The sequence below is a fragment of the Mustela nigripes genome, chromosome 13 (genome assembly GCF_022355385.1).
Source record: "Mustela nigripes isolate SB6536 chromosome 13, MUSNIG.SB6536, whole genome shotgun sequence".
NCBI classification, from domain to species: Eukaryota; Metazoa; Chordata; class Mammalia; order Carnivora; family Mustelidae; genus Mustela; species Mustela nigripes.
The window spans coordinates 57,580,323-57,593,273 of record NC_081569.1 but is presented as its reverse complement, the minus strand read 5'-3'; the positions used below and the strand labels follow the sequence as shown (position 1 = coordinate 57,593,273).

General features: G+C 38.6%; 1 protein-coding gene across 2 annotated transcripts in view; it reads left to right on the top strand.

Annotated features, from left to right (window-relative positions):
- RASGRP1 (RAS guanyl releasing protein 1) overlaps positions 1-12,939 on the top strand; it is an 82,883-nt gene extending 69,944 nt beyond the window's left edge. For both annotated transcript variants that reach the window (XM_059372486.1, XM_059372487.1), the window contains exons 15-17: positions 662-814; positions 2,188-2,573; positions 10,441-12,939. In XM_059372486.1, the coding sequence (XP_059228469.1) occupies positions 662-814; positions 2,188-2,573; positions 10,441-10,575 (674 nt within the window). In that variant the 3' untranslated portion in view covers positions 10,576-12,939. The remainder of the gene's footprint in view (positions 1-661; positions 815-2,187; positions 2,574-10,440) is intronic.
- Positions 12,940-12,951: the final 12 nt, after the last annotated feature.

Genomic DNA, 12,951 nt, shown 5'->3' with positions numbered 1-12,951 from the left:
CCTGGAAACAGGGATGGTGGGTCTCCAAAGAAAGGCACTTTGGGAAAAGAAGTTATTTACCAAAGGCCCTCGTCAGCTTTTCTCTCTCTCTCTTTTTTAAGATTTCATTTATTTATTTGACAGAAAGAGGGCGATTACAAGCAGGCAGACAGACAGAGAGGGTGGGAAGCAGGATTCCCGCCGAGCGGGGAACCCGATGCGGGGCTTGATCCCAGGACCCTGGGACCATGATCTGAGCCGAAGGCAGAGGCTTTATTTAACCCACTGAGCCACCCAGGTGCCCCTCAGCTTTTCTCTTATCAGTAGATTCCTCTGGACCTAACTGTCCTTCCTTATAACTAGAAAAATTCAGGAGTGAAGGAGAGGAGATTTTTATGGTGAGGAAGAAAGAGTAAGATGTAAGAGCTACGAGCCTCCAGGGGGTCTCTGTAAAGTAGGCAGTGTATGTAGGATGACTAAGAAACCACTTCTCTCCAAGATAGTGGGTGCTGCTTCTGATTCTGAGACTCCTGATGAGAAGACTACTAGGTGCATAAGGAATAGGAGGTGGCAACTCCAGACTAGGACAGGCGTGTGTGACAGGACAGCACTTCACAAACATGGTTTTGAGAGTCTGGAGAAGAAAGCGAAAGACTTCCTGACCAGAATGTCTTGTCCACAGACTGCGGGATGAACTGCCACAAACAATGCAAAGATCTGGTGGTGTTTGAGTGCAAGAAGCGAGCCAAGAACCCAGCAGCCCCCACAGAGAACAGCCCTGGTGGAGGGCCAACATCTAACCTTTACCCACTGGGAGCCAAAGACCTGCTCCATGGTAAGTAGGCACAGAGAACACTTATCTTGGAAAATGAAGTGGGAAGGATAAAGTTTTCGGGGAGCAAAGATTATCCCTCTTAGTAAAAACCACCGCAGATACATTTCAAGAATTACATATCACTTTTGGGGACCACAGTTCTGTCACATAAAATACAAATGTGGCAGAGAGCAGCACAAAGGTCAGGTTGTAAAATGGGAAATTAAAAAAAAAGAAAAAAAATCACCCTAACACTCCCCAAAAATATAGGGTTGTTATTTTAGGGTAAATAATTTAAATATTCTGATACTTGAAACAGTATAATTACAATTTTGAGCTTTATTTGGGTAAATACTTCAAGTCAATTTATGTTCCCCTGTGGAAAAATTAAGTATGATCCTTATAAGGTTTCTAGTATTAGAACTACTGGTTTAAATTATAACTGTCATTTGGACTTTTTGTTGTCCAGAAGCCATTTTGATTACACCAATCCAGTATCTTGGCTATAAAGTTTAGTAATGAAAAATATGTAACATTTTAATAGAAATGCATGTTTCTTAAAAAACACTTTGTTTCATTTTCCCCAATCCTGGAAGGTAACCTTTTTATCCTCATTAAATGAAAAAGGCTAAACAGAATCTAAAACCTATTTATAAATGTGTTCCAAACAGCCCAGAATTATTGTTGAGTCTTCGTAAAACAATAAATTTAGATGATCAGTAGTCTACCTTACAGCCTACCAATCATCTCAAATATATCCACTCTTTACTTTTCTAAGAAATTTTTCCTAATGGTCAATATTCAGGCTGGGTCCTGGGCAAGGGTGCTGGTTGAAAGAAGAAAACCAGAATGATTCTCTCTCCTTTTACCAATTAGTATCATACTAAGGGATACATTTTAAGACATATTTCCACAAAGCTGGAACTTTAACTCTCACAGTTAAGCCACGTCGACTGTACAAATAGATCCCAAAGAAAATTCGTACCAGCTCCTGGAGGCCACCTGCATGAGGACCAAAATTTGAATGCTGAGAGCTACCACATTCCAATGTCCACAGCAAACCTGCATGGACCATTTCTCTCTAGAGCACTGAAGCAGGGCCTCACTTCAGCTAATCTACAGAAACCAAAATCTTCTAGGCAAGCTTTGTGCATATAGAAAAATGTCCTGTCCTCAAGGTAGATGTAGCCTGGCACCAGTGGCCGTGGCTTCACCAGCAAAAGCCCCTGGACTTCAGGCCCCTTCACTCCCTGAAGAGGGTGCCTGAAAAGGAATCCACTTTGGACCCATGGAACTCCTATAGCAACAAAAAGGGTCTCAGTTGAAAGTAACAGGTCAATCCTGAGTCTGCTTTTCTGAGATAGAGTACTAATACGTCATGTATCTTTCTACAGCTCCTGAGGAAGGACCTTTCACATTTCCTAATGGGGAGACTGTGGAACACAGTGAGGAAAGTAAAGATCGGACCATCATGCTCATGGGAGTGTCCTCACAGAAGATTTCTGTTCGGCTAAAGAGAACTGTTGCCCACAAGGCCACCCAGACAGAATCACTGCCTTGGCTTGGCACTGAGGCCCCCTCCAGTTCCTTTAGGCTGTCCTCTCCAAGGAAAACAGCCCAGGATACTCTCTATGTGCTTCCAAGTCCCACATCTCCATGCCCCAGCCCCGTCTTGATCAGAAAGCGGGCTTTCGTCAAGTGGGAAAACAAAGAATCCCTCATAAAGTCAAAGGAGGATCTCCGTCATCTCAGACCTCCAACCTACCAAGAGCTGGAACAGGTACCTTCCTTTTCTTTTCTTTTAGACTCAGAGAAATGGGGTTAAACCAGGGAAGAATATGTAAGCTAAAAATTCCAACCAGGTTGGTTAAGAAGACCAAAAAAGGAAAGAAAGGCTTCTGGCTTTCTTTCAAACCAGTGGAGGCCATGTCTCACATTACATGAGTAGAACAAGATATACCAGGCTCTACTGCCCTTTCAAAGTGTTGGTGCTGGGACGCAAAGTCTGTTCAAAGTAGATGCTTTGAGGAATAAACTAGTTTCTACTGATCAGCTTTACGGTGCTGACACCACACCCTTTTTTCTAAATGAAACTCAAACACATCGAAGAATGTGCAAATCTTCTATATGCATTAGACCGTATCTGGCAAGTGCATATAAACAGCTGTATATAATCTATAAACAATTATAGAAGCTGCTTTTTCTTCTGTGCAGCTTACAATGTCCTAATTATAAGGGGCCCCGTAAAGGCATTATAAAAAAGTTTATCAAGAAAAGAAGAAGAACACAAATTTGGGAATATGGTTCCAAGGTTAGAGAAAAGAGCATAATGAAAGAGGAGGACAGGAAAGGGGACAATAGGCAGTTGCCCAAATAATTCTGTAGGGAAAATTACTAATGTACTTTTTGTTTGGCGTACAGGGCTCTTGGTGAGTCCTGGCTCAGATGGTTTCCTACCAATGATAGGGAAGCTCAGATCCACTTCATCATAGATTTTTCTAAAATGTCAAGGTTAGCAATGTGTTAGCAGTACAAACAGAAAACCAACAACCACCTAGCTAGGATTCGTTAAATAATTCAACATACTACATAGTGAAATTGCCCAAAATGGCCTCAGAATTCCCTGCGTTTTTCTTAGTGTTGTACCTTCCCCGTCAGACTCCTAGAAACTGAAATACAGAAATAGTTGAAGAAACAAGTGAGATAATACATGTGAAACTCTTGGTTTGGTGCCTGGAACAAAGAACATAATAGTAGGAGGAATATAGGAAAAAAGAACAAATTTTCTTGATGAAAGGTATTCTCTGGCTCAGAGTGTTTTTTTTTTTTTTGTTGTTTTTTTTAAGACCTGCTTTAATAAGTCAATCAGAAGGTGACAAAATGTGGATTACACAAAGCCCTTTCTCTTCAGGTGTAGAAACTGCCACAGGCAACTTATAAGAACTCATCTTGGGGACACAGATTTGTGATTCTAATCTCAGAGATACTGTGCCTGGCTTAGTCCTCTGTAAAATACAAGGCCAGGAGTCCATGCTCTCTATGGTTTGCCCCAGATCTTGAATAATTACTCTGTTATCATGGAACGCATTTACCTAGCAAATAGCAATCCAGATAATTTCCATTAAGAAACAACTCCTATTACCCAGAAACTGCTTACCACTGCAGGGAGGGAGTAATCAATATGGTATAACGTAAGAAACCAGATTCATAGACTGGAGACATCATCATGGCAAGGGGAGTTGTATCTTTCTACTCTCCCCTTTTATTTACAACAAACTGGTTATTCATAACCAAAAAAAGTGACCTCATGGAACACCCAGGGGATCTATACCTGCCTGTGCCCAGAAACGAGGGGGAAGCCTGCTCCACCCTATCTTGTCATGATCAGGCAAGAGCAACCCTGGAAAGTGTAAACCAGGTCAGACATGCTGGAAAGATACACAGGCTTGGGAGGTCCCACCAGCTGGGGCACCATGGGAGTGGAGCCAGACCACGTAGAGTTCGGGGGCAGACGCCGAGGAGAATCTTAGGACTCAGCCTCCCTCCCCAGGATGACACTGCAATGCACTGGCTTCCTCCCTCACAGAGGACAGGAAAAGCAAAAGTGGTGAGTGACTGCCCCCCTGACAGCACAGGCTACAGCTGGAGGGACCCATTTCTCTCCAGCAGCACTCAGGTTTCTAAGGAGGGACATCCAGGAATGGGGGAAGGAAGGGAAAGAAACAGATACAAGAATAACAAAAGGCAAAAGGAACACATCCTTCCTCTCCCCACTGCCCCCCCACCTTGGGGTTTCAGGTTTGCCCATGGACCTCTGGGAGTACCCCCACTTGAGGATCCCCCTATCATGCTATGAGCAGCCCTCCACCTCTGCCGCCAGCACTCTAGACACCAGCTTTTTTAATGCACACTCCCAAGTGCAGCACCAGAGCCAGCTAAGGTAAAAAGAAACCCAAAACTTAGCTATATTATGTGGCCACCCTATGAAAACTGAAAGAACTTCAACTGCCAGTCTCTTGAATGGTAACAAAGTAAACAACTTAGAGAGGTATATGCTACTTCAAATACGATGGCAGAGGCACATTTCATGGGACACTATGAAAACTCACGTATCACAGAAAAGAATTTCAGCAACCAAACTCAAAGGCATGGAATATTGGGGTCTAACTGATAAATTCAAAATAGCTGTTATGAAGAGATTCAGCAAGCTACAAGAAACACTCAGGTAATTCAGTGAACTAAGGAATAAAATTAATGAACAGAAGGAGTTCTTTGTCAAAAAGACTGAAATTTTTAAAGAACCAAATTCTAGAGCTGAAGAATTCAATGAGATAAAGAATGTACTAGAAAGTTTAGGAAATAAGGCAGATCAAGGAAAGAACTAGCAACTTAGAAATGACTGTGAAGAGGCAAAAAAAAAAACAAAGGATTTTTAAAAAGTGAAGAAACCCTATAAGAACTATCATTATGATAGAAAAAATATAGAAGGAAAAAGGAGCAGAAAGCATATTTAGAGAAATAATAGCTTAGAATTTCCCAGACCTGGAGAAGAAATTGGAGCATACACAAGTCCAAGAAACTAATGGACCACCCAGTTATTGTTACTTTTTAAGATTTTATTTGAGCGAAAGAACGAGAAAGAGCATGAATGGTGCAGAAGGGCAGAGGGAGAAACAGGTTCCCTGAGGAGCAGGGAGCCCAAAGCACGGTTCAACCCCAGGGACCCTGGGATCATGATCTGAGCTGAAAGCAGATGCTCAACCGACTGAGCCACCCAGGTGCCACCCGATTATAATGCAATTGTCAAAAGCCAATGAGAAAGGATCTTAAAAATTGAGGAAAAAAAGGAAAACTATGAAGGAACCCCATTAACTCTCAGCAGGTTTCTCAGCAGAAATTCTATAGGCCATGAGAGAGTGAAATGACAAAGTATTAAAACTGCCAGCTCAGAGTACGTCATCCAATAGTCACCTTTCAGATATGAATGTGAAATAAAGGCTTTCTCAGACAAAAACTGAAAGCGCTCACCACTGCTAGACCTGCCTTGCATGAAATGCTGAAAGTAGTTCTTCAAGCTGAAATGAAAACATGCTAAATAGTGACATAAAAGCTAATGAAAGTACACAATACACCAGCAATGATAAGAAACAAGCAGAATCAGAAAGCTAGCTATATTAGAATGAGGTGTTCAACCTCTTAATTGTAGGAGAAAGGCCTTAGGAAAGGAACATTAAAAGGTAACTATAGCTACTATAATTTCTCAATGAATTCACAGCATAAAAAGATAAATTATAATGTCAAAAATATAAAAGGGGGGGCGCCTGGGTGGGTCAGTGGGTTAAAGCCTCTGCCTTCAGCTCAGGTCATGATCCCAGGGTCCTGGGATAGAGCCCCGCATCGGGCTCTCTGCTCAGCAGGGAGCCTCCCCCCCACTACCGCCTGCCTCTCTGCCTACTTGTGATCTCTGTCAAATAAATAAAATCTTTAAATATATATATATTTATATATATAAATATTATATATATGGGAAGGAATAATATTTATAATAATAATATAAATAAATATAATATAAATATAAATATATATATATATATATATGGGAAGGAATAAAAGAGTGGAGACAGCACTTTATCTTTGGTCACCTATAAAGTTTCAAGATAAAAAGGACTATTTTAATTATGAGATGTTTTACATGTAAGCCGCATGATAATCACAAAGCAAAAAGAATGAAATCTTGCCATTTGCAATGAAGTAAATGGCACTAGAAGATACTACGCTAAGCAAAGTCAGTCAGAAAAAGACAAATACCATATGATTTCACTCCTACGTGGAATTTAAGGAAAACAGAGAGGGAGGCAAACCATTAGAGACCCTTAACTATAGGAGACAAATGGACAGTTGTTGGAGGCGAGGAGGGTTGAAGTGAGTGAGTGATGGGCCTTGAGAGCATTGGATGTAAGGAGCACTGGGTCTTGTATGCAACTGATGAATCACTAAATTCTACCTCTAAAACTAATAATACAATATATGTTAGTTAAATTGAAGTAAAAATTTTTAGGAGACTCAACTCACTATGGAAAATCACACTTTAGAAGGGTAAGCAGAAACAGAGGGAAAAAGGAGATATAAAACAACCAGAAGGCAAGTAAGATGAATAAGATGGCAGTGGTATGTCCTTACATAACAGTAATCATGCTAAAAAAAAAAGGATTGGTTTCACCAGTCAAAAGGCACAGAGCGGCTGGATGGATTTAAAAAAGACCAATTCTGTGCTGCCACAGGAAACTCATTTCGACTCTCAAGACACACACTGGCTCAAAGTAAAGGGATAGAAGAGGATATTCCAAGCAAATAGAAGTCCAAAGAAAATGGAGCATAGCCACACTTAAGTCAAACAGATTTAAAGCCACAAATGTTAACAAGAGACAAACAAGGTCTTTATATAATGGTAAAAGGCTCGATACATCAACATATTACATTAGCAAGATATAACAGTTGTAACATATATGCAACCAACATTGGGCTTCACTGGTGCAATCTCCCAAACAGTCAAAGAAGAATAAACGCCAGTCCTTCTCAAACTCTTCCAAAAAATTGAGGAGGGAACACTTCCAAGATATACAATATATGATGAGGGAACCTCATTATATACCATGACCAAGTATGATTTATCCCTTGGATGCAAGCATAAACAAATATACATAACTCAATGAATGTAATACATCACATTAGTAAAACAAAAGAAAAAATCACATGATCATCACAATAGAGGCAGAAAAGGCATTTGACAAAATACAACACCTTTTTTTTTTTTTTAAGATTTTATTTATTTGACAGAGAGATCACAAGGGCGGAGAGGCAGGCAGAGAGAGAGGAAGGGAAGCAGACTCCCTGCCAAGCAGAGAGCCCGATGCGGGGCTCGATCCCAGGACCCTGAGATCATGACCTGAGCCTAAGGCAGAGGCTTAACCCACTGAGCCACCCAGGTGCCCCAAATACAACACCCTTTCAAAATAAAAGAACAAAAAAACATTGGATATAGAAGGAACATACTTCCACATAATAAGGGCCCGAAACGACAAACCCATAGCTAATAATATACTTAGTGGGAAAAAAGTTCAAACTTTTTCTCAAGATCAGAAACTAGACTTAAGGAGGCTTACTCTCATCACTCTTACTCAACACATTACTAGAAATCTTAGAGTGATTAAGCAAGACAAAGAAACAGCATCCAAATCAGGAAAGAAGTGTAAGTATCTACAGATGATGAGTCTGCATATATAAAATTGCCAAAACAACCAAAACACTGTTTGAACCAATCAAAAATTTAGGTATAGCTGCAGGCTACCAAATCAACATACAGAAATCAGCTGCATTTCTACACACTAAGGATGAAATATCTGAAAAAGAAATAGAACAATCCTATTCACAATAGCACCAAAAGCAATGAAATACTGGGAATATATTTGACCAAAGAAGTGAAAGAAACAAATGAAAAGATATCTCATGTTCATGACCCAAAGAATTGTTAAAATGTCCATACTTCCCAAGGCCGTCTACAGATTTAATACAATCTCTATTAAAATACCAATGGCATTCTTTTATAGAAATAGGAAAAAAGCAACCCTAAAATCTGTGTGGAACCACAAAAGAACACAGGTAAAGATCAGACTTCCTGATTTCAAAGTATACTCAAAGCTATGGTAATAAAATCAGTACAGTACTCAGACAAAAACTAACACAATGGCCAAAGGAAGAATAGAGAGTACAGAATCACACCTTGCTTATACAGTGAGATAATATAAGGGTACCAAGGGCACCCAAGGTGGAACGAATAGTCTCTTCAACCAAGAGACTAAATCAAACTTAAAAGTTTTTGCACAGCAAAAGAATTAACACAACAAAAAAGAAATATACAGAATGGGAGAAGATTTTTGCAAACCCTAAACCGGATTAAGGGTTATAACCAAATTATGTAAAGAATTCATACAACTTAATGGCAACAAATGGACAGAAGAGTAAAGAGACATTTTTCTAACGAACACATACAAATGGCCAACAGGTATATAAAAAAGATGCTCGGTACCGCTAATCAAGGAAATGCAAATCATGAGCTATCAACTCACACATGTTAGAATCGTTAGCATCAAGAAAACAAGAGAGCAAGTGCTTGCTAGGATGTGCTGAAAAGGGAAACCCTATGCCCTGTTGGTGAAAATGCAAACTGGTGCAGCCACTATGGGACACAGCATGGAAGTTCCTCAAATATTAAAAGCAGAGCTATCCTATTATCCAGCAGTTCCACTTCTGGGTATTTAGCTGAAGAACATAAAAATACTAACTCAAAAAGATACCCTCCCATGTTCACTGCAGCATTATTTACAATAGCCAAAATAAGGAAACAACCCAAGTGTCTATACCTCATCAATGAATGGACAACAAAAATGTATATATACACATACATACACACAATGGAGTATCATTCAGCCATGAGAAGGGAATTTGCAACAACATGAATAGACCTCAAACACATTATGCTAAGTGAAACAAGGCAGAGCAAGACACATACTGTATGACATCACTTATATATGGAATTTTAAAAAGCCAAACTTACAAAAACAGATTAAAATGGTAGTTATAGGGCACCTGGGTGGCTCAGTTGGTTAAGCCTCTGCCGTCAGCTCAAGTCACAATCCCCAAATCCTGGGATGGAGTCCTGCTTCACCCTCTGTCTCTGCCCTTTCCCCCAGTTTGTGTTCTCTCTCGCTCATTCTCTTTCTCTCAAATAAAACCTTTAAAAAATGAAAATAAAAAATAAAATGGTAGTTACCAGGGAAAGGACAGGAAGTACAGACGTTGTTTAACGGTACCAACTTACAAGTGGTAAATAAGCCTGAAAGATATGATGCATGGTACAATGAATGTAGATAATACTGAATTATCATCCTCAAACCTGTTGAGTCCAGAACTTAATTATTCCAATTATTAAAAAGGATAATATAACAATGAAAGGTATTGTCTTTACAATGGCAGTATTACAACATACCACAGTAACATGCTGTACATCTTAAATTTATACTATGTCACAGGTTAGACATAATTCAGTTTAAAACCTGCTGTATATCTTAAATTTATACTATGTCATAGGCTAGACATAATTCAGTTTAAAAACCGCAATAGCCTGTAAGTCAACTGCTCAGAAAATTAGATAATTAAATCCCAGTTTAGGGGGTAGGATAAAATTCTTTATCAAAGGAGTCCATTAGTTTTCAGTGACTTGTTGGGGGGGTACTGAAGACTAAAAGAACTATAATATTCATGACAGTATTCTGAGTCACTGTTTTCATACCTCAGAACTGAGGTCTCTCACTATATAGCATTCGAAGGTTTTATATCCCCCTCTTATGGTTTATTCTGCCTGCTAGCCATCTTTGATATGATAACAAAAACTAACTGCTGTTTGCACATGCTCACTTGATATTTAACTTGTTATTTTCTATTCAGAGCAAAATAAATGTCTTGAAAATAGTTTTTAATTCTCAGCCACAGTGAACAGAAAATGCCAATCAAGTGTAGTACTTCCAATATTGCAACTGATTTGCTATTCATTGCTGCTTTATTAACATACCTCATCTCCTTCCCTTTAGGAAATAAATACCCTGAAAGCAGATAATGATGCTCTAAAGATTCAACTGAAATATGCACAGAAGAAAATAGAAACCCTCCAACTTGCAAGCAAAAATCATGTCTTAGCTCAAATGGATCACAGTGACTGTTCTTAGCCCGGAAACTGAAGGATCACAATGTGTAGAGGAATGTATCAGAGATCTCTTAAGTAAAATGAGTAACACAAACACCTGGGGAACCTTAGATCAACCAGTTATATAAAAAGGGTACTTTAAAACAGAAAAGCAAGTTACCCTTTTTTTACTTAGAAGACTCCTAATGAGTGAAACTGTCTTCAGTCAGTGAATCAATGGGTAGGAAAGCTGAAGAATGCAGAATTTTTGCCATTCACACCATAAACATTTTTCCCCCCTGGGACTAATACCAATAGCTTGATAAATACATGGCCAAGATTTCTGACAAGGTTGTTTCTCCTATGTGGCCTGTGTAGCTACTACTACTTCCTCAGAACTAAAATCCCTGGAAAATCAATTTGCTTCCTTCTGTGGGTTTTCTTTGAACTGAAGGATTTATTTTGTTCCATCCAAAGCTTGCTTACAATGGGAAGATACTCACGTTCCCAAAAGAGATTCACTTCCTCTGTATTCCAGCATTCTTTTCAAATCTGGTTCCCACTTCACTACCTCAGATATCTAATCAATTAGCCTTCTACCACTCCTTCCTCACTAGGCTCATACTCACATGAGGATATCTCACAGTCATAAGTAGGCAAACTAAAAACCTGGAAACATAGCTAATACCACCTAATACATGACTGACCAGGTAGCAGTTTTTACTGCCAACATGGTATTTGTCCTTGTATATCTACACTGGATAGAATTAGGAATTTATGGCTTTTTGAAAGAGTCCGTTTAACTTTTCATGTGCCATCTTTATCTTTTTTTCTTTGAAGTAACTACTTTGAACTGATTTTGTGCTGTACTGTCTTCACTATTAATATTATTTAGAAATAAGCTAGTTGGATGAGAGGCTTCAATAAGACCTGAGAGCGTGTATATATGTATATATTATGTGTATATAATATCAAGCATGCATGTGACTTGGAATTTTGTTTCTTCCTTTATAAAATATGGAAATGAATTAAACAACTTTGTCATTTACACAAATCCACAAATATAAAGTTAGCTTGTTACAGGATACATAAATTGCTCACAATGTAAAATGTACTGTTAAGCAAAATTACAATTAAGAGTCCTAGGAGTTTTTTTATTAATGAAGGTTAAGGATAAACGGGCTCAGTTAGTTGTCTGGACAACTGTTTACAAACTGCCGATCTATAAAATTTATCACACTCTTGATTTCTCTAAAAAGTTCATATAATCATTTTCTTTTTAAGCGGAACTTACCTTCCATACTTGGAAAACTTGGTACCAAGCCGACTTGAAATTCATATGCAAGCTGACCAACTGCCAAGAACATAATCTCAACAATTAAAAGGTTGAAACCTAAAGCCAGCAACACCAAATCTTATTCAGAATACAAAGTATATATACAGTGTAACTTCCTTGGAGGAGTCAGATCATTTGAGAAGTTTCTTTGATGAAAGACCAGTTTCCATTTGCATACTTCCTTGTACTGAGCTTTAGTGACAAAACTAGTGAGTAGCTTTGAGTTAGTGTTTTAAAGAATTACCTTACATACAAATTTACCCTTTCCTAATTCCAAACTCAGAAATCCCCATAGCAGGCTGCGTAGGTCCATCACCTGGTATACAAGTTAAGATGTACTTTGTCCATATAAGTAGCAAATGTGAATTTATGATAATCTCTAAAATTCATGTTCTTCATTATTATTCTTTTCCTCTGATACAGACCAAAGGTGGTACAGCACAATTTCTTTATAAACATAGACATGTGACACAAATGTTTTCATTCTCCTTACCCTCCATCCAAAATACAGACTTCAGGTTAATTCCTGTGTACATAATCTATAATTCTAGAATTCCAAAGGTCAGAGCTCCCTTAATCAGTTAAATTAATACGGCTAGAGGGTCTCAAGCACTCCAGAATTTACCACTGAAATGAACAGAAAGGAATAGTTTTATCACAACTTTTTGCAGTCCAGCAAGGGCAAAAGACGAATAGCGTGTAAGTTAATATTTGCACTAGCTACATGGGATTAGTAGTATCTACAGAAATAATCTGGAAAAAAATTGTCAAGCCTAGGATACACATTTTTCTGTCTTATAAGGACTTGACTTGAAATAAGTTTGTGCTATATTTATCCATCAAAACAAGGACAAATCTTGTTTTGTCAACAGCAACATCACTTCTCATTTTCTTTGGTAACTGACTTGCCTTTTTACTGACCATTTGTGAATTTCTGTCTAAGGATTATAATGTAAAAGAAATGCAAGGAAAAAACAAGTGTACAGATTGTAAAGGGTTTTTTTTAATACATAATGTAAGCTTTCTTTGTGTAATATTTATATGATAAAAGACATTAGGATCCCTACCAAATAGCTGTCTTGT